We start from the raw sequence: 22,921 nt of genomic DNA, 5'->3' as shown, positions 1-22,921 counted from the left end.
TGTTTGTAGGCTTAATTCACCACACTGCACATTGTGCAGAGGATATATTATTATATATAGAGAATCAAGTCATAGAGTTTGTATATTATACAAATACATTATCTAGTGATTGAACTAAAGATAAACTCTATGTCTCTAGATCTTCAATCTTATCTTTGGCCTGCTTGTGTTTATCGTTTACTCACCCCCTCAAGCTGAACTATGGATCCACCACATGAAGCTTGTCTCACAAAGAAACAAATCATGCTAAGCCAAGTGGTTTTGTAAGTATATCAGCGAGCTGATCCTTGATAGAAAACAGACAGTTACTTCCTTGTGATACTCGTTCCTGTACCAAATGAAAATCCAATTTCATGTGCTTTGTACGAGAATGGAAAACTGGATTAGCATTGAGATAAGTAGCCCATACATTATTACTCCAAAGAATTGAAGAGTGCTGTAGAAAGATTTCAAATTCATTCAATAGTAATTGCATCTAGATCAACTCTGCTATGGCATTAGCAATAGCTCGATACTCTGCATTTTGTGTTGAGTACTCAGACCTAAAAAGACACATCTCTTGGATTGAAAGTGCATTGTGTGTGACTGGTATAGCCACAGGTAAGGCCTACACTCACATCCAAAAACATGCAATAGATTGTAAGTAGGTGAGTTTTGGAATAACTTTGTAAAACGAGAGATATTTGATAGGTCAGGCGTAGGGGGACGATTGATTAAGTAATAGGCAAGTTAAAAAGCAAAGTTCCAATATTGGTATGGGGCAGAAGCTTGGGAAAGCATGGCAAGCCCAGTTTTAACAATATGGCGATGCCGACGTTCGACAAAGCCATTTTGTTAGTGATTATAGGGACATGTGAGACGATGTTGAATTTCAACTAAGGTGAGAAATTTGCCTAGGCTGCAATATTCACCACCCCATTAGATTGAAGCATTTTAATTTTGCAATTAAATAGATGTTCAACATGTAGAGAGAATGAGGGAAATGTAAGTAGTACATCAGATTTAGTAAAGATGGGATATAACCAAGAAAATTTAATATAATGATCAATAAAAATGACGTAGTATTTATTGCCAATAGTAGAAAGACAAGGGGCAAGGCCCCAAACATCCAAAAATATTAAATCTAAAGGACCTTGAGAAGGAGAGAAGACAACTCAAAAGATAACTAGTGGCTTTTGCCCTGTTGGCAAGCGCCATATACAAACTCTAATCTATGTGAAGACATTGGAAGAGAAACCTAGACATAATAGCTTTAACAATTTGCATAGAGGAATGACCAAGTCTGAAATGCCATATTTGAAGAGACACTCAGGAGGGGAGGAATGCTTGTGATGAGAATGTGGTTGTGAAGGCTGGGAATAGTGGATAGAGCCCGTCCTTAGTCTTGTTGTGCAGTAGTATTTGACCTGTTTTCTCATCCTTTATGTAAAAGTATCGGTCATGAAATTTAAAGAAAAACATAGTTATCGGTGGTGGATTTGCTAACAACTACCAATTTTTTACTTGCATGGGGTACATGTAACATTGTTTCAAAAGAAAAAGTAGTATGGGGAAGGAAAAACAAGAGGCCCCAACGTGGGCTATAGGCAAACCTGAACCATCCCTAATTTTAATATGATCTTGACCCTGATATGGCTGAGCATGGAGATTCATGTTTTGAAACTTATTAGTTAAATGATGTGTAGCACCTATATCAGTATACCATTGTGCATCGAATCTGGGGTTAGGGGCAACAACATATGTTGTGGGGAGTTGTTGATATGTTTGATAGGAGTGATCAAAGCGATGCCAACAATTGAGAGTTGTGTGACCAGATTTCCCACAGCCTTGACACATTGGATAGGAGGAAGAGGAAAATGTATTAGACAAGGCACCACCACAGCCACAAGAGGAGTTATTAGGGTGACCACGGTTGGTGTGACCACGTCATCGTGTAACATTAGATTTGTTAGCAAGGTTTTCCGATGCGATGTTGAGTTCAATTGATGAATTCTGTTGATAAAGGCAAGCTTCAAAATTGAGGAGGTGGCCAAAGAGATCATCTAAGGAGAGATGGTCCACCTGTGTAATGAGTCATATGAAGAATCCAAACCAGCAAGTAAATAAAAAATTATTTTAGAATCTTCAAAAGGTTTGCCGATGGCAGCAAGAGTATTGGTAAGTGTTTTGACTTTTTGATAATAATCGGAGATCGAGGAATCACCTTTCTTTAATGTAGAGAGTTGAAATCGGATGCGAGTTATACGTGCATGAGATGCCGAAGAGAACATGCGAAGAATTGAGACAACACGCGAAGAATTGAGGGCAACAACTTAGGTCAAACCCCTTCAGAAAGAGAGGAAACCAAGAGACTAAGAAGAACTTGATCCTAGTGATATCACTGAGTAAACGCTGGATTAGGAGCCCCAAAAATAAATTGAGAAGGTGATATACTCACATCGACATAGCCGAAGAGTTGTTGTCTCCGTAAATATGGGCATGGTTAGGCCTTTCAAAGTAAGTAATTGTCTTTGGTCAGTTTAAGAAAAAGAAAGTGAGAGAAATTGTCGGTGGAGATAATGGGGGTAGATTTTGAAGAAGAAACATGGGAGGATTATGGGGGGTAGAAGAAGAAGACAAAACTAGAGGTGATTGAGAGGCCATAGGATCAGACGTGGGTCAATAGACTTTTGATACCATGATAAAATAAAGAAATAACATAGTGTTTGCATGCTCAATTCACTGCACTACACGTACATTGTGCAAATGATATATTATTATATATAGAGAATCAAGTCACAGAGCTTGTATATTATACAGATACATTATCTAGTGATTGACCTATAGATAAACTCTTGTTATTCTTCGGTTGTTAGTGTCAATACTTTAATCCACACAAACTCTTGTCCTTCTTCAGTAGTCAGCGTTAATAAATATTCAAAGACTAATACAACACATCTCTCACTTTCTACGTACCCGTGCCTGCCTCAATCCATATCCTATGTTGTTTTTATGCATGAATAATTAATTATTTATTCCAACGATTGGACCTCTTTCCATTTTTTTATTAGTATCATCATGTCAATTTGACCTAGTTGTAGATTATCATAAACATTTATAAGGTTATATAATTGTTTATGACACAAACGTAACGTCTAATGCTTATTTTATTTCTTTTTCCTCCTTTTTGAACGTAGAAAAATGTTTGTTATTACAATATGACTAAGAGAGTGTATGTTTGTTGAAATAAGTTAAAGAAATCAACAAACCTACCAACTCTTTAGATAAGTAATTAGTAGTCATGTTTTTACAATGTGTTAAAGTTTCTGTCCTTTTGAGGTTAATTTCTACCCTTTTTTTGTGTTTTTTTTTAACACTAAAGATATTTGTACTCAGAGTATGCAACCTGCACACATTTAAAAAAAAAGTGAATAAATATGAAATCTATATAAAAAATTTAATTGTTTAATAGTGGACCCTACTCTTTTTTAAAAGGAGTATGCAACACTTATACAATTCATAGCTGTATCTAACATTACTTTTTTTTTTTTTTTAAACACTTGTTCATCTTATGAGACTTGATCTAAGAATTTGATATTATGAGTCAATTTTAACTCATTTTTCTACCCGACCTTGTATTTATGAAAGATAAATAATTTAACCACAAAAAGATTATATAAAAATAAACTTAGAAAATGACGTAAGTTGATATAATTGTCAAATTATAAAATTACTTTTATCATAAAGTAGATGAAAAATTATACTTGGCTCCATGATTTTGTTCCCTCAAAGTTACTGTTAGGATATTTTAATTTTTTTCTTAATAGTTAAAGAAGTAGCTATTTATGAAGTAATGTAATTTTTTAAAAATGTTTAAAAATGTCTTTAAAATGTTTGAAAGAAAACAAAAAGGGCAATTGCACTAGTGGTACGTTTGAAGGGGCAAACTCATAGGGTTAAGTAGCAGCACCTAAAATAGATATAATGGATTATATGAAATCACGTCAATCTATGAATTTATTTTTATGTAATTTTTTTATGTCTGTAACATTTCTTTATATGAAATAGTTATATACAATTATGTGTTCAAGTTTGACCCAAATATATATGCAAAACATTTAAAAAATATATAAAAATAGTGAATTTTAAAAATACGTGTAAAACATTTATAAAATATTTTGTTACATGTGCACATGTTTTTTTTAAGGAGGCCAACACCCCAAATTTTATCAAAAGAGCTTCGCTTTTATAGAAAAAAGCTTGAGGAATAGAAGTTTCCCAAAACCAAGTTTTAAAGTAACCTAAAAAACTTTTTTCAAACAAAAAAAAAAAAGAAGGAAAAAAGTAACCTATAAAACTCTATTAGATATAAGTAGTATAAACCAAACCAAACTACCTATATGGCTACTTATCTGAATAAAATATAAAAAATATGGCTACTTATCAACAGAAGATCAAGGACAGTTGTGGAAATTAAGGAATTTAAACTCAATCCAATATTTAATAGAATAATAATATATACAAATTCTAAATATATAAATCTCACTCAAACTTTTTTTTTATTAAAAAGTAGGTCTAATTATAATAATATGTTAAAAATTTAATATATATATATATATATTTTATAAAACTCACATTTTTACAAAAAGTTTATACAAGACTTCTACTCATCATTCTTCTGTCCAAGAATTTTACAGTATGTACGCGGTAGCGGTGACAATTAGATCTACGACTTATGCTCTTTTTCTACAAAGAGAGGATTACTTCGTGAAAGGGAAAAGAAAATTCTATATACTGTATTATTATTTTATCATTTATATAAGATGTGATACATTTAAATAATGTTATATATCATATTACTATATTACTTACATCTTATTATATATGATGAGACGCATTTATTATAATTTGATGATAAATAAATATGTAATAAATGATCATGCCACATTTTATTTAGTGGAATGCAAGTAGGATGATAGTATGATGTATAGAATTTTTCGATACATTTATTATCATTGAATGATCCTTTATTAGATGATTCTTTATCATTCAATGGTGATAAATGTATAACATCTTATATAATAGGATGAGAGTATGGTATATAACATTACTCTTTAGGGTTGGTTTGGTTACACAAAACTAAACTGTTCCATCTTATTTCATCTTATATAATTATTATAATTTTTTAAATTCTCACATATAATATAATAAATAATTTAATTTTTTTAAACCTCAAAATAAAATAAATATTAAAAAATTTCATTTCATCTTATTTCTTTTAAATTATGTAACCAAATGAGGTTATCTATATTAATTATTAGTGTGATAAAATACTAATGATGCCGTGTTTTTATTATATCTTATGACATCTTAACGTCGGAAATTCTCGATTCTCCGGGAGTTGATGATAATTACTCGGTTCCGGTCACGGCAGCACACGTAAATTATGATTGTGACGGGAAAAAAAAAAAAAAAAAAAAAAGAAAAAAAGAAAGAGAGAAGGTAAACGTACTCTCGGTTGACTAAAAAGTTGTGCGGTCAACCTCCGAGTGAGTCGACTCGCTATGACGCGCCATCTCTCTCTCTCTCTCTAGCCTTCGATTCCAACAAATTCAACTTTACAAACAGGCCTGGAGCAAAGACAGCTTGGCTGCATAAGATTCTTGTGACCCAAAGATGTACGTTCCGCCCGCATGCCGCTCTGGAACGGAATGATAATAATCTAAGCGCCCCGCCAATTCCTATCCGAGTCACTGTTTCTCGTCTTGGCAACAAAAAGTAAGCTGTGCATTCTCTCTCTCTTCAATTTTTTCTTTCGATTTCTACATCTATAAGCATCAAAGAAAGAAATCTATAATCTACGCAGACTTTCCCCGAAGCGAATAAAACCTTTGAATTTTTTCTCCCTTCAATCTGAAACGCGAAAAAAAAGGAAAAGAAATTTGTTTTTTTTTTTATCAGATTCTGGCATTTGTTTTGTGTTGTCATTGCTATTCTCGGGATTGATGAGAAAAAGGAGATGAAAGAAAGCGATGATTCCTGATTATGTGCCATCTGAGAGGAAATACGCAGTCGAGATCTTTTTTCTTAATTCCTTTTGGCGAGAAAAATAGGGTAATAATGACTATAGATGGAGGAGTGGGAGTTGCCGGTATTTTTCTATATTTGGACACGCACCTGTTATTTATTCTGAAAACCAACTCCTTAGTGTTAAGTTTGGTAATTGAAAATGGAAAAATATATGACTCCTTTCTTTTCTTGCTCTCAATTTTCTCGGGAAAGTGGTGGCTGCAGAGAAAGCGTTACGACGCCGTTTTTCTATGTCAAATAGACAGTCGTTCTGTTTTTGTTCTCTTTTAACTGGTTACTCAATGGTGCTACAGAAAGGGGAATGGGACTCTGGGACCAGCACCTATACCTAACAGTGACATTTCATTAATTTTGACAGTGTGCGTAATAAATATTTTCTCCCGCCTTAAGCCACTTTTTTTTTTTCTTTCTTTTTGTGAAATCCGATTTCCGTGCTCAGTGCAATGCAACAAATTGTACAAATATAGGAACTAGGAAGCGTGATAAAAATAAGAGAAATGATATTTGCAGTTGTGGTTGTGCAAGCGACGTGTAGTCGCTTTTAAAAAAATGAATTAATATGGGACCTACATGAAAAAAAAATTAACTTTTTAATCGTGGACCTTACTTTTTTTCAAAACGATTGCGCGGCGTTTGCAATTTTACTATTGTATGTAGCATTGCTTTAAAAATAAAATGATGCGGCAGTTAATTTTGCATTTGGTTATTACATAATCGATATGTTGGTTGGTATTTGTATGTTTGATTAGGTGGGAAAAAATGGTGGCGCCCATGTATTACATAAGAAAGGCAGAGAGTCATGGGTTTAGGTTGCTGGTAATTGTGGAGTTTGCCTGATATATATATCAATGTGTGTACCTTTTTGTTGATGAGTTTGTTGTCTTATTCATTGACCGACTTGTGACTTTGCGTTGATGAAGTTAGGTGTGAATTATTGGAAGGGTAGGCTGTGTATTTATGGTACTTAGTTGAATATGAAGGGTATTTTGCATGAAGGGTGGTAAAGTAGAGACGAAACTGTAAATAAATATAGGAAGTTTAGTCACTGTACGTGTTCCAGGAAACTGGGGAACACTTCTCGTCCCAACTCGGGGTCAAAGGTGACTGACTGTATTTTCAGAATGGCAGCAGAGACTTGGTGTGATTTGCTTCTTTCTCTGCCATGATTAAACAGATGGCAATTTTTTCTTGGGTTCTCTTGAGGTTGGGACTTGCTTCCGTGGTATCTTAAAAAATCCGGGAATGACTAATTGGCCTACAGCGATGGATTATTGATTCTTGCGGTAGTCTTACGGGCCAAAGAGTTGTTTCTGTTAATGGGAGGTTGAAATTTTCTCTGTACATATTTTGAGTTATGAACTTGATTTGTCATATCTATTACTTCTTCTTATTGTCTTCTGACAGTGCGTTCTTAGCAGGCTGGCGTGGGTTTTGTCAATCACTATAAGAGACTAAGAGTATTTTGCGATCACTTCTCTCAGTATTGGGTGCTATAATTCTTTCTGCAGTATCTCAATAAAGTCAACTTTAGTTTCAAGTAACATTTTCAGGAAGCAGTAATCAGTTGATTTTGCATCTTTTGGAGAAGGTAGTGTGATATCAATTTATGAGTTCAGTCTTGCTGATGGAGTGGAATGAAAAATCCCCCTCGCAATGGGAGTGGGAGAATCTATTCGTTTGCAATGCAAAAGCAAATGAGAATTCAAAATTGCAACCAATAGAATGGGCTATGCAAGCAGATCAAGGAATTAACCCTGGATGCTTTTATTCATCTGGGGGTGGTGGGTCTGATCCAGACTTGGGACATGCTTCTCTGTCAAATAGCTTCAAATCAGCTTCACTAGATTCATATTCAATTGGTGAAAGTAAGACATCCAAGCTCACTCTTGAGACCTTTAGAGATTTTCCGAAAGATTTTCACAGGAAGAAAAAACTGGTCAAGTTGGAGACAAATGGAACTTCTCCAACAATTGAGCTGCCATCTGGCTCTGGTGAGCCATTGCTCAGTCTAAAGCTTGGTGAGCTGATGTACTCTGAAGATGCTTGCGTTGAAAACAGTACAGAGACCTCAAAATTTTCTATGACTTCCATGTCATCAGCAACCGCAGCTAAGAAATGCAAGTCCAGTTGTCAGAGCACTCAGACATTGCACTGCCAAGTTGAAGGCTGTAACCTTGACCTCTCGTTAGCTAAAGATTACCATCGCAAACATAGAGTTTGTGAAAGTCATTCAAAATCCCCAAAGGTCATTGTCGGTGGTCTGGAACTTCGGTTTTGTCAACAGTGTAGCAGGTAAATGCTTCTTATAAAATGGTAGTTATATGTCAAAACATATTGAAATCCAGCAACAATTTGTTATTGATGATTTTAACAGTAGTCACTCTTTTATCTAAAGTCTCTTGGTCATTAATAATTCCACTCGGGTCCTGATTCATAACCAATCAACATCAGCTTCAAGTCCTAGTTCACAACTTTGATACTAAATATCCACATTGTTTTTAATGTTGAAGGTTCCACAGTCTGTCTGAGTTTGATGAAAAGAAGCGAAGCTGTCGCAGGCGGCTTTCTGATCATAATGCTAGGCGACGCAAGCCACAGCCAGAAGCAGTCCGTTTAAATCCAGCAAGGCTGTCTTCATCAATTTATGGTGCTATTTTTAAACTTGGAATCAAACTTTTTCTTTTTTCTTTTCCCAATAAACTATATAGAGTTACCTGGACTAAGTTATCATATAAGCATGCATAATACACATTATTATTAGTTTTGAACCCATGCATTAAGGTGATTTCATTGACAGGTTGTGATATAATTATTTCAACTCAAATGTCTTTTGCTTGATACAATGTTCAACTGTACCATTGGTGAATTCATACCTTTGTGTTGCCTTTTGAATGCATCTAATTTAAACAAGACCCCAATGTACTAAACGGGGACAATGTTCATAAGTTCCTGTCTTTAATTCATCGCACATAGAACGTCCCTAGGTGTTATGTATACTTCCTTTATACACGGGCTGTACCTTTTTTCTGATTAATAATATTTTTCTCTTGCTTATCAAAAAAAAAACATAGACTCCAAAAATTTCTGCATTTATGGACCCCAAAGAAGTAAATCTCTCCTTATTTTTTTCAAATTGTAGGGAAATTGAATTTAGTAACTATTAAAGCAAATTCACAAATTACTTGTATAAAGAGGTTTTATTCTTAACAAACTCACCAAACTTGCCTGTTTATCCCAACAAAAACCTCATTACATTATCCGAACTGGGACCATAAACACCTGCAAAAGGCTATTCTACACAGTTTTCAACATTTTACTTGGCCTCTAACGGGGCGTCAGGAGGAGTGGTAGTCATGTGGGATAGGCGGGTGGTGGAAAAAATGGAAGAGTTCATAGGGAGGTACACGGTAGCATGCTCGTTTAAGAGCGTGTCAGACAACTTTTTATGGGCTTTTGCAGGTGTCTACGGGCTTAATTTGGATAATAACATAGTACTTTTGTGGGAAGAACTAGCCGGTCTGCATAGTTGGTGGAATCTTCCTTGGTGTATCGGGGGAGACTTTAACGTTACTAGATTCCCAAGTGAGTCTTTTGGTAATAGAAGGGGGCGGCCAGCTATGATTGACTTTTCCGAGTGCATCTCTGATTTGAATTTGGTAGACTTGCCCTTAGCTAAGAGACCCGCCAAGTGGGCTAACAATCAAACGTGGTCCCGTCTTGATCGTTTCCTCATATCCCCAGAATGGGAAAGCCATTTTCCTAATGTTTGGCAAAGGCGCTTGCCTCGCATTAGTTCAGATCACTGGCCTATCTTGCTTGATTGTGGAGGGTTGAGAAGTGGGCGAAGATATTTTAAATTTGAGAACATGTGGCTAAAGTCGGAAGGTTTTGTGGAACGAGTTAGACAATGGTGGGTGTTGTATCATTTTCAGGGTACTCCTAGCTTTATCCTTGCTAGCAAGTTGAAAGCATTAAAAAGATATTTGAAGCTTTGGAATACACAGTCTTTCGGTGATCTGAGGGAAAACAAAGAAGGAAAGATGAGGGAGATTCAGGAAATTGAGCAGATCCAAGAGGTTAGACCCCTTACCCAGGTAGAAGTAGAACGGAGGAAATTGTTGGGGGAGGAGCTGGAGAGAATTATCTTGATGGAAGAGATTTCATGGCGGCAAAAATCAAGAGCTTTGTGGCTTAGGGAAGGAGATCGTTGCACCAAATTCTTTCATCGGGTTGCAAACTCTCATAGGAGAAACAATAATATTGAGATGCTGAATATTGAGGGTACGGAGTGCAAGGAAGAAAGTGTTATTAAGGCCCATTTAGTTGGCTTTTATGAACAACTCCTTACCGAACCGATAAGTTGGCGACCACTTCCTGATGGTTTGGTCTTTGACTCCATTGGGGAGAGTGATGTTTGTCGAATGGAAATGGCTTTTGAGGAAGAGGAAGTGGCGGAGGTTTTGCGAAAATTGGTTAAGGATAAGGCTCCGGGGCCGGATGGGTTCTTTATGGGATTTTTTCAAGAATGCTGGGATGTGGTTAAGGAAGACATTATGAAGGTGTTCCAAGAACTCTACGTGGCTGGAAAATTTGAAAAAAGTCTAAATACAACTTTCATAGCTTTAATCCCAAAGAAGGTGGGTGCTAATGAGGTAAATGCTTATCGTCCCGTCAACTTAGTCAGTAGTGTTTACAAGATCATCTCTAAAGTGTTAGCAAACCGGCTTAGTGAAGTGGTAGGGAAGCTTATCTCTAAGCCTCAAAATGCCTTTGTTAAAGGTAGACAAATCCTTGATGCGGCACTTATTGCAAATGAGTGTGTGGATAGTAGAATGAAGAATGGTGGTAATGGAATCATTTGCAAGCTGGATATGGAGAAGGCATACGATCATGTAAACTGGAATTTTTTACTATATATTCTTGGGAGATGTGGTTTTGGGGAGAAGTGGAGATCATGGATCCGATGGTGTGTGTCAACGGCTAAGTTCTCTGTTTTGTTAAATGGGAGCCCAGCTAGCTTCTTCCATAGCTCACGAGGCCTGAGACAAGGTGATCCATTGTCGCCGTTACTGTTTGTTGTTGTGATGGAGGAACTAGGCAGGATGATGTCGGCTTTAAGTCGGAATGGCATGGTGGGCGGCTTTTTGATTGGAACCCAGGAGAGGGGCATTATTAATATATCTCATATACTTTTTGCAGATGATACCCTTATCCTTTGTGATGCAGATCAGAGTCAGGTGCGGACGTTGAAGGCAATGTTTTTGTGTTTTGAAGCAGTGTCTGGATTAAAAGTGAACTTTGACAAGTCTGAGATAGTACCAATTGGAGGAGTGCCACATTTACAACAACTGGCTCGATCGCTAGAATGTAAGATAGCTTCATTCCCGCTGACATATCTGGGTCTTCCATTGGGGATAGGGGCAAGATCGCCTCTCTTGTGGGAACCAGTTATTGAAAAAATAGAGAGAAGGTTGGCGAGTTGGAAGAGAATTTATTTGTCGAGAGGAAGACTCACTTTGATTAAGAATACTCTATCTAATTTGCCTACATATTTTCAATCTCTTTTTCCTATTCCAGCAAGAGTAGCAAGCCGTATTGAGAAATTAGAAAGAGACTTTTTGTGGGGCTGTTTGGGGGAAGAGTTAAAGTACCATCTGGTTAAGTGGGGAACGATGTGTCGTCCTTTTTTTAAGGGTGGTCTGGGTATAAAAAATGTGAAGACTTTCAATCAGGCACTTTTGCGTAAATGGCTGTGGAGATATAGTTGGGAACCGGATGCTTTATGGCGAGGGGTGATTGGGTGCAAATATGGAGATATATGGGGGGGATGGTGTACTAAAGAAGTTAGAGGAGCTGATGGAGTGGGGTTGTGGAAACATATCAGGAAAGGTTGGATAGTCTTATGTCGGCACGCTCGTTTTCAGATGGGGAATGGTACCAGGATCAAATTCTGGAAAGATATTTGGTGTGGTGATACGACGTTACATGAGTTGTTTCCCTCTCTTTATCAAATTGCCAGCAATAAAGAGGCGTTAGTGGCGGAGGTTATGGGTTTGTCGGGGGGACATTTTCATTGGAACATAAGTTTTAGCAGGGCGGCGCAAGATTGGGAGATGAATAGCTTGGTGGATTTTTATAGTCTCTTGTACTCTATGAGGCCGAGCAATCAACAAGAAGACTGGTTATGGTGGGTCCCACACAAGAAAGGCAGGTTCTCAGTTCGCTCCTTCTATATTGCTCTCGAGCAAAATCCCAACTGTCAGATCCCTTGGAGAAGGATATGGAAACATAAGGCGCCACTTAAGGTGGCTTTCTTTGTGTGGACTGCTACTTTGGGTAAGATCCTCACAACTGATAATTTGAGAAAAATGAGGATTATTGTGACAGATTGGTGCTGTATGTGTAAGGGAGGGGGCTAGTCGGTAGATCATCTTTTACTACACTGCAAGATTGCAAGGGTTTTGGGATCAGGTGCTAAGTAGAGTGGAGTTGGGCTGGGCTATGCCGGGGACAGTGGCGGCAGCTTTGGCCTGCTGGCCCAACATAGGAGGCCAGCCCCAGATTTCAGCGGTTTGGAGGATGATACCACTTTGTATCATGTGGTCTTTATGGCAGGAGAGGAATGCAAGGACTTTCGAAGACATGGAGCGAACAGCAGAGGAGCTGCTGACTTGTTTTTTAGTACGCTTTGTAATTGGGCCATTGCTGTTGATTTCAATGGAATGGTCCTCCATGATTTTCTTGTCTCTCTTGCCCCCGCCTAAAGGGGTAGTTTCTTGTACATTCTGGGCTAGGCCTTTTCTTTAATTAATACAATTTTGATTACTTATAAAAATAAAAAAATAAAAAAAAAAACAGCAACAGAAAACTCCCCCAAACAAAACTCTATCCCTCATAATCGATATCCCACGAAAGTCTCCTTTAGATTCCGAACACCACTAATCTACATGTTGACCACCCACGAACTCCAAACTGCACCATCCATGATATGCTCCATTTTTCATTTACTGAAGACATAATATAAGCCTTCCATCATCTGAGCAAATTCCTCATCCTTGGCCGCTTCTTTTCCTATCTCAAGCGCCTAGCATTCCATGACAATAACTAAGGCTTCATATAAAACCATGAACACCCCTCCTCTTATTCTTGCCTTGACTAAACTACCCCCTTACAAATTGTAGGTAATAGAGCATATTGATTGCTTTTAACCTGGTTCAGGCGGCAGGTTTTGGATTAAGACCCAAATCATTATGATAGCTCTCACTTCAATGATTTTGAACAAGGCCATTAGCTCCTCTTCAAACCTTTCACAAGCAATCCCCCCAGAATGACTGAAACCCTTCACTTTCTGTAAGAGTAAATCTACTTCCACTACACCTATGCCTTTTGAACTCATATGGTCAGAAGGCCAGCAAATTTCGGAGGCTTGCAGTTAAGAGGTTCCTCTAAAAATGGCCCCTTAACAAAAACGAGACCCGACTCCATAGAGATCATGACTGGCCAAGAAATCCAGGCACTATGGAGAGTCACTGAATCTCTGTCAACCACAAAGATCAATTTTCCAAAACTCAAACCCACTTTGGTAATTTAAGCTGGAGTATTGAAGGGATCCTTGACTTACAAACCACCCACTTGTCTCAGCAGGCTGCTCTGTTGTCTCAAATGCTGGTCCAATAGCAGCTAAGCCCATGTCCACTTTTTATTTATTAACTCAAGCACCTCCTTACTTTTGCTTGAAATGCCCGTGTGAGATACAATTCGTCAAATGTTGCCCTCAACCAACCAGTGCCTCCAAGTACGACCGCTAACCAACCACAACAAATGGCTTCTTTTTTTTTTTTTTTTCCTGTCAACCCGGAAGAAAATCCCCAAATCCAACAAATGGTCTTGAGAAACTTGAATAGGCCCTACTCTATTTCTCTCGCCAATAAAAGACTGGAAGAAATCAACCTCTTTATGAATCTTTTTTCTGAAATGACTCCTTTTTCTGAAATGACTCCAATTAATCATAAATCTATCACGACTGCCACCTCCTACTCTATTTCTGTTTCAGTCATGTGACTATTTAAAAAAACTTCAAAAGTTCTCCAGCCTGAATCAGAACCTCTATTATGACCAACAACCAACCAGGCTGACTCTGCCCATGAAAACTCCCTTGACATCCTGTAGTAATTCAAAGGACTTATTGGGCATAAATACAAAGGGCTTTGCAACAAAAGCTGGATCAAGTACCCTGTAATTAATAAGAAGGAAAAGATTATAGGAAATTGAAACACAACTCAGAATGCATGCGGCAAAGAATCATAAAGAAAACTTGTTGATGGTTGCAAAATGGTTTTCAGTTCTTGATAATATAGTTGTACTTATCAAAAGGTTACCTTTAGTCTCAATTAGACCAGTGAAGCAATATATTAGTAAGCACTTCATTTGAAAAAGGCTTGTATTTGGCAGTTGGAAATTGTATATTTAGGGGCATTGAGGAACAGATATCTCTTAGGTAATTTCCAACTATTCCAAACCTAAAATAGAGTTCTATCAAACTCTAGCAACCTCACAATGAAGTAAGAGACGATCAACCCTTTTTCCACTTCTCTTACATATGCAGTACCATCAACCATGTAACATGTCTTACTTAAGTTGCCCACTAGGATCTTTCCTAAAGCAGATGTCACACACTTCCCAAAAAGACTCTTAAAAGAGCCTTGCTCTGCTATCTATTCTTTCATTGGAAAGAGTAGCTATCACAAAGAGACAAGGCATTATAGAATGATCTTGCATTGAACACTCCTAGCTTATGTAACACCCCACTGGAAGGTCCAAACCACATGACCTATACTCCAAAAGGACTAGTCAATGATATAATTGGAGTCCTATTGGAACCTTGTAAAGAGTAAGAACTTTTCATTCCTAAGCAATGTGGGATCCCATATACCACCTACCCTTATCATTATTATATGGGATTTCACAATCTCTCCCCCTTATATTTCCGACATCCTCGTTGAGTCAGTCCATTATAGGTGGCACGGCTCAAACCCCATATTTCTGATTGGGATAGGTTTTGATACCATTTGTAACACTCTAATAGAAGGCCCAAAGCACATGGCATATTCTCCAAAAAGACTAGTCAAATGATACAATTGAAACTCCATTGGAACCTTTTAAAGAGCAAGAACTTCTTCTTACCAAGTAATGTAGGATCTCATACACCACCTACTCTTATCCTTATCATATGGGGTATCACAGCTTACAAGCGGCCCAACAGAGTTTAACTTAGAAAAAGGGTCGTACATTTTTAACTGCCAGTTACTAGCACAATTGCTACTGTGCAGTATATGAGTTACTTTGTGATAGATGCCCTGCATAATAGGGTCCTTTGATACACAATTTAATAATAAAAACAATATAAGCTAAAATCATTATTGAAACAAAATTCATTGGGTTTTTTTATCGTGAACATCTCATAGATGGGAAGCAGCAGATGAACCTAGTCTTTGACAGAGTCCCCCTTGTTTACACAAGTGCTTCTGTTAGTTCAACATGGGAGGACATATGCAGCTCCAAGTTTACCCAAACAAAAGGGTATCCTCTGAAGTCTGAAAAAACAAGGAACACTGATATACAGCTGCATTTTCCCCGCAATGAAATGCCATGTGCCATCACTGCACTCTGTGATGATTCCAGTAGGCTTCTGTCATCCAAGGGCACCGTAGCTGAGGTTCTCAACCCAGGTTTGTTTCTTTCTTCCTTATGGAGAGCTTAGCTTTGTGATATTTTAATTTGATTTTAGATTAACTTCAGAAACGATATTAATTGTCAGACTTTGCTTACACTGTTTTATAGGCTTAAAATCTAGGCATGTCAGAATTTACTTGTTTGATTACATAATAATTATCGTGCATACTTGAATGGTCGTTAGAAAAAGTAATATAAATTCTATTTACCACATCAAAGATAGCCTTTAGTACTTGTCTATTTTTCTTAAAAATGGAAAAATAAAAAAATGATAAAACTTTTTCCTGGGTTACCTGCGGTATTAGAGCCACCTAGTAAGGCCAGCCATGTGAAATTAAAGCACTGCATGAACTTGGCTGTGATATTATATGTAAACTAAAACTCTACGTGCAGTCACTTTTGCATACTCCTTGCGCACTCTACTAATATGATTGGCTGCCTCACTTTTTATAATATAAAATAATTGCTTTGGCCAATCACATCAGTGGAGTGCGTAATGAGTATGTAAAAGTGACTGTATGTAGCAGAACTAGTCAAGTTTCCCTAAAATCATTTATAAAGACCAGTTGCGCACTCCACTACCTTTATAACTTACCTAGCTGTGGGTTATTTATATTCCCAATATGAGACTAGGTTGTTACTACCTCAATCTCTTCAAAGATCCCTCAAGCCACGCGGCCATCTCTTCCTTTATGATCAAGTGCTAGTCCATCTAGTTTAGGCCTTCAAGCCTATTGTTCAGATAACACATGTTCATAATACTACAGAATATGATCCTTGATTTCACTTTGATTGGAGGAGTTTGAATGCTCAATTGATGGGGTATCTCAATTGCATTGGCCACTTGATGGAAAAAAAACTTGTGCATTTGTCACCCTTCCTTATAATAGAGCCCATGATTTTTGCCTCCAAGATATCTCCTCCATTGAAGTAACCCTTTCAAGTTCAGAGACTATATTTTTCTGTCACTTCTCTTCTTCAGATGGTGTTTTCTCTCCTCTTCTGCACCCTTTACACCTTCTAGCTCCTCCAAGAAAGACTTATTATGATGCTCTACATTATTGAAGACTTGTTCATTTCAAGTCTTTAACAATGCATTTGGTGTGTGGGTTAGGATAAAACTTGGAGTTCCTTGGAAGTGATAGGAAGACCTCCACTGCCTAGCCATCTTGACAAATCCTTCAATTACTTATTTGATGGGTAAACAATATTTTATTGAAAAATAATAATAGGCATAGCCCAACTACATGAGACATATACAAGAACATCACCTAAGCATGACTATTTAGTAGTACAAGAAAGTAATGAATGATCAGGCCATTACAGTCAATTTGTAATTGACCAATGGAATAAAGTGTTAAAAATCAACGTTCTAAGTTCATTCATTGACTGCTCTCGATCTACAAAACTTCTTGCATTCTTCTCCCCCCAAAGACACCACCATAGGCATATCGGAGCCATCTTCCATATTGCTGCAATATGTTAATTACCATGAAGACCTCTCCAATTCACTAGAAAACTAACAACCCTTCTCAGCATCCCTAAGCTGACCCTACTCTAGCAAAGAAGTTGTTCCATAGGGTCACGGCAATTGTGCAATGGAATAGTCAAAGATCAACTTACTCCCCACTCTTTTTGCTCATGCAACACTAATTCATGATAATGATCCGCCATTCCCTTAGATTGTCCACAGCCAAGCGTTCTTCCACAGGAATGGATTTCTATTTTTTGTAATGAGAAACTTGTAGTAAGAACGGTTGGTGAACTCCCCCATCTAAGAAGGATGCCAAAAAGTCTTGTCTGCATCTCCCCCCACTCTAGAGTACACAAGATTGTAGAACTTGTGAATGCATGAATTTCCCAATCCTGTGCGGCTCTGAAGATTGTGATATTCCACTGAGGAAACTCATTAGAATATTCTAAAAGATCTGTGATTGAGGCTCCTGCATCCATGCAATTTTGTAGATTTCTGGGTATGCTTCCTTGAGGGCTCTAGACAAAACCTTCAATTATTCTCCACATATTCTCAAATTTAAATACTTACTGCCTGCTTGAATGCCTCCTCAATCTGGAATAATGAGAAAGCAATTTGAGCTATATTTGATAATATTTTCTGGCATAGTTAAGGAAACTGCTCTTCCCAATTGAAGAACACGGGAAATCTATTAATTTTAGACCAAGAAGGATTGCCTCGATTGTTATAGACTATATCAAACAAGAGGATTATCCTTAAGATCCTGTTCAAAACCGAAATTTGGGAACTCCACTTTAGCTAAGCAAAGATGAAGTTGACCCATCTTTAACTTGGAAACTGATTGACATGACATTGAAATCCCAACCATGCACTATGATACTTCCACAAACTGCAAGGACTAGTCAGCCCCTCCAACAGATACTTTTTTGTCTACATCGGAATTTGGCCCATCAACTCCTACAAAAGTCCACAACGAAGCTATCTTCCATGCTTGTAAAAGAACAAAGATGGTAAATTCCCCTGCTCTCTTCCAATTTTTCCACCACCCTATTGGACCCACATAAACAAAATTCAACGGGACAAATCCATCCCATGTGATCAATGGCGGATCAAGAATTTAATCTTTTCGGGAGGCGAATTAGTATTAAAATAATTAAATAATCTTCTATGTATGTTCTATAATGTATATCATACTATTTATGATACACAAGTTTATAAAAATGATTTGAGATACGAAAAATTAAGAACATGTTTATATATAACGCACATTTATAATAACTAAAGATAGATCAGACTTTCATTTCTCTAAAAAAACTTATATGCTCAACTTTAATTATAAGGGAAGATGTTAAAAAAAATTAAGAAAAAATGAAGAGAAGTCATATGTAGAACATATAAAATATAATAAAATTCTTAAGACTCCAAGAAGAATACAAAATGATTATACACTGAGTTTTTTAATTTATACAAATCAGGGCCCCACAAGCTCCGTGCAATGCTTCTAGATGATTTCCAATTTGGTTTCCTGTCCAAGAACAATATCAACCTTCCATTCCCAAAGAAAATTTTTAATTGTAAGGCACTTGTCAGCTTATTCAAACCTCTAGCATTCCAAAATAGTATCCAGAAAAGTTTCCCCCTTGGCGTGGCCAATACTTAAGAGTTTCCATCTCTTGAGATATAATTTTACAGACCGTGTGATTCTTTTTAGCTCTTCATTTCCTTTCATGCACAATTTGGATGAAGAGATTGACCATTGATGAGAATGTCCTGCTTCAATTGCAATGAGTATAGCCATAAACTGCTCTTCAAAGACATCACGTCAATTCTACACAATGTTAAATTTCCTTGATTTACGCAATACCCAAGCCGAAGACTTTGTTCTGTAGCACCTCCACATTTTCAATCTGAAGACAAGGACACAATGGGATCGTATCCATCTCTAAAGCCACTTTGCCCAAAAATATTAAAGTTCCTTGCTCAGGCAGCAATCAAATTTTCAATGGCGTGGAGTGAACAACTTCCTCGTAGACCTGCTACTCAAACTTAAACATGACCCAGCATCACTGCCCAGTGTTTCCTTAACACCAATTTGGATACATTTTCCTGGTCACTTCAGACCGCTCTGAGCCCTGAGACTCCCGCAATACAGTGCTAACTTCCTCAGGGGCTTTATGACAGCCACCAAGCCTAGAGATCCATCAGAAGTCGGTAACCCACTCGAACTACCATAGCCTTATTTACCTTATGAGGCTCTCTCAAAACTACCCCAAAGTTCTGATCCGGAGCCTCGTTTAGCTCCAACCACCTTTGAGCATCAGCATGATCTATCCGAACTTGCTGCCAACTCCCCTTCATCGCCAGCTCTATCTGAGCTCGACACCAACCCCCCGTGTAAGCTGCTCCAGGTAAGAATATCAATATGAATAGATTTCATGCGTTAGGTAAGTAGATCACCTCCTTAAACCTCTTGGATGCACTTTTCCTCAAGTTCCAAATTCTTGTACCAACTTAGAGATTGGAAGTCTAACTAGAAAGCTAAAAAGCTGGATTGCCCAAATCTAACTTGCAAAATAGAGATTGGAAGAGTTCTTATAGTAACAACTAATGAATCAGAAATTGGTAAACGTGATACTGTAAATTGATGAACTAATTTTGATGATCATGGATAGATTCCTGATATTAATAGTGTCAAAAACTATGAGGAAGTTTCTTGAAACTTCGTGTTATTGTTCCAAAATATAAAGTCTTTCTTTTGTGGCTAATCAAGAAAAGGCTAGCCTTTTTAAGAAATTTCTCAATTGTAGCGTCTGACCAAAATAAGTCATGTTACATGTATGAGAAGGTGGCGATCATTGTAAATGCATGGTGGCCAAAACTTAGAGCCTTTGGTGGTGAAGGAAGTTGAAAATGATTATTGTATTGTTGAGAAACTATTTAGAGAAACTTTTAAAGGGAAACTTTTTTTGATAAGTAACTGTAAAGGAAACTTAGAAAAGATTTAAAAATAAGCTAACTAACTGAAGTTAAGATACAAGTTTGTTGAGGTTCTGGTGCAGTGGCTAATGCTGCCTTTTCCAACGGTTTCATGTTAAACCTTCCATGATTGTCTAAAGATGTGCATGTTACACAGTTTATAACTATTTTGCAGGCTTAGAAGAACCCATGATCTTCACGGGGCAGGAATCAACCCGAGATTTCCGATGTGCTCTCTCTCTTCTGTCAACCAATTCCTGGGGTTCACGTCAGTCAAAACCAGCTCTACACCCACATTCCAACCATGCAATTCATTCTAGTACGCCGCAGCCTGCAATGCAGGTGATCCAAGGGTTCCCAAATGCCTTGTCGGACTCCCGAGCTCACATCTTAGGGTCTCCAAATAATGGGATTACCGATTTTCAAGACCTGCAGCTGTTCAGATCACCATACGAGTTCGGCTTTCATCCCAACCAGTTGAATTGACCTCTCAAAAACCTGGTACTGGTGGGTTAGCAGACTGGTAACTTTTTTTTTCCTTTTTTCCTTCGGCGGTTAATGGACTTGTAACTGTTTGCATGCAGACTGGCCCATCTGACTCGTCCGGAAGTTCCATCTCCATGGCCCAAGTTTCTTCCTTTTTCTTCTGTTTTTCTCTGTTTTCAATCGCATATTCGAAATTATCTTTACCAATAACAAAATATGTACGGGACATATTGCGAAGTGACTTAACGTTCAGTTATCCTCTAAAATAAATTTGCTGATGCAGAAGCAGAAGCATTGCGAGCAGAGGGTGATTATTCAAGGCAAACTGTAGCCCTTTTAACATCCAGGGGATTTCGAAGTAGCAGAGAACACTTTTAGTTCTTCCACTCACTTTTCAAGGTTCATCTATTTCGACTCTTTATTTTACCAGGTAATCATTGAAGGTGTACATGCTCTCAACTCTCAACAAGAAATTTTTAGTAAGTAAACCTTAAATAATTCCATAGACTGCCCTAAGAGAGAAGAATGCACGTTATTTGGACGTCCTGCGTTAAAAACAGATTTCAGAGCATTCACGTTAAGTTTCCATAAAATTTCTTATAATTTAGTTAAAAATGATATTCCTTAAAAATTTTTTCTAAATTTTACTCATTTTTTAGAAACCTCTTATATTTCATTCCCTATCCTTTCTATATTCTATTAAAACAATATTTCTCTATTACTTTTTTCTCACTTCTATTTACAAACTTAACTATTCAATATTTTTTCTTATGTTTTAAACTATTACTTTAGTGAATATTTTGAACAAAAATTAAAATTATTTTTTGTGGGTATGATAATATTTTTAAAATTAATTTTTTTTATATTTTCGTAATTATTTAAATTATTTTTAAAATTATTATTTAAAACTATTACAAATATAAGTATGATAGGAAGTATAGATGATTAGAAGTAGATAAGTACGACAGAAAGTATAAATGATTAGAATAAAATATTAATAAAAAATAATTTGATATGGACAGTAATTTACCAAATATGAGAAATTACTATACATCCCATAAACACTTTACAACGGAGATTCGGATTTAAAGATGCAAAGATGATTTTAATAAATCTCTAAAATTTTCATCAAATTGTAGAAAAAAAAATACCTATGCAGTATCAGTTGAGAATGCTCTCAGCCCTAGTTTTAAAGTAAGGAGCGGTTCAATTCCCACGTCATCTGATTACTAAAGTTGTGAAACGGAAAGTTCGTCCAAAATTTAAGATTCAATTTTATTTTATTTTATTTTAATAGGGTTAAAGAGGCGGAACTAAATCAAGTCCCACACGAAGTTTTAAGAAATTAATAGAAAGTAAATTTGCCAGGCTCTTTTCTAAAGGAGATTTACAGAGATTAGCTTTGCACCCTCGAATGTATATTATTTTTTTTAAAAGTTTAGCCCCCACCATATTAAGCTTTCTTGTTCCAACTCTGCTTTGCTCGGGTTATACTTAACAATAATCGTGGAGTTTCCCATGATCAGGAAAAGTGTGTAACGGCCTTTACGTCTACTGGCTTCCCCCCAACAGTGAAGTCATAATGAACCCTTTGCCCGGGCTGTGATGCGAGAACACCGAGTTGCACTCGTGCTCATGGGTTTAACCGTCACCTTTCTTTTCCGACCCCATTCAGCTATATTCACTTAATTCAGTCAATAACACCAGACAACATCTACCCAAAAGCCAAGTTTCAATGACTATCTTGAAAGAAATTTAAAACCTACTTTTGCTCATCACAAATGCTACAGGGCCAGAAACTCAGCTTTGCAAACTTGTACGTGCACAAAAATATTTTTGATTAGCATGTGCACCAAACTAGAATTATAATTTCAAAGAAACACCACCATGATTCGTGCACATAGATGTCGTGCCATACCAGGCACTCAGGCAGGACAACCAAGCTTAAGACCAGTTGTTCCGCTACTACAAATTAAAATAACCAAGTGTCTTAAAGGAAATGCTCTACAAAAGAAAGACACTCAGGTAACACCAAAATGGCACGCAGGAAATCAATCTTACTGAAAAGTAGGGCACGATGATATGCCATCTAATCAGAGAGATTCAAAACCTCAACCTGGATCCCATAGAACTTCAGCAGGATTGTGATGCACCATGGCATGCACATCATTTCACACTTCAAAC

The 22,921-nt window shown here is 37.1% G+C and overlaps 1 protein-coding gene and 2 long non-coding RNA genes across 8 annotated transcripts; 1 reads left to right on the top strand and 2 right to left on the bottom strand.

The window, feature by feature from the left end:
- Nucleotides 1-6: 6 nt before the first annotated feature.
- On the bottom strand, nt 7-2,856 carry LOC122313069. Its single transcript, XR_006243277.1, has 2 exons — nt 2,438-2,856; nt 7-328 (listed from the first exon to the last, which is right to left on the bottom strand). It is a non-coding gene; the product is annotated as an uncharacterized LOC122313069 (long non-coding RNA).
- LOC122313070 lies at nt 1,020-2,431 on the bottom strand. Its single transcript, XR_006243278.1, has 2 exons — nt 2,204-2,431; nt 1,020-2,061 (listed from the first exon to the last, which is right to left on the bottom strand). It is a non-coding gene; the product is annotated as an uncharacterized LOC122313070 (long non-coding RNA).
- A 2,661-nt stretch (nt 2,857-5,517) lies between the features above and the next one.
- Nucleotides 5,518-21,123, top strand: LOC122313441 (squamosa promoter-binding-like protein 2). 6 transcript variants are annotated; one of them, XM_043128453.1, is made up of 6 exons: nt 5,518-5,757; nt 7,488-8,361; nt 8,580-8,716; nt 15,534-15,797; nt 20,427-20,752; nt 20,836-21,123. In XM_043128453.1, exons 2-5 carry the CDS (start codon nt 7,676-7,678, stop codon nt 20,735-20,737), a joined length of 1,398 nt encoding a protein of 465 aa, XP_042984387.1. In that variant the 5' UTR covers nt 5,518-5,757; nt 7,488-7,675; the 3' UTR covers nt 20,738-20,752; nt 20,836-21,123. The 6 variants fall into 6 exon arrangements, with proteins under 6 accessions (XP_042984387.1, XP_042984382.1, XP_042984384.1 ...); XM_043128448.1 differs by having other exon boundaries at nt 20,427-20,758; XM_043128450.1 differs by having other exon boundaries at nt 7,485-8,361; nt 20,427-20,758.
- The last annotated feature ends 1,798 nt before the right edge of the window (nt 21,124-22,921 follow it).

The sequence above is a fragment of the Carya illinoinensis genome, chromosome 6 (genome assembly GCF_018687715.1).
Source record: "Carya illinoinensis cultivar Pawnee chromosome 6, C.illinoinensisPawnee_v1, whole genome shotgun sequence".
NCBI lineage: Eukaryota > Viridiplantae > Streptophyta > Magnoliopsida > Fagales > Juglandaceae > Carya > Carya illinoinensis.
This window is presented reverse-complemented; position numbering and strand designations above follow the sequence as displayed.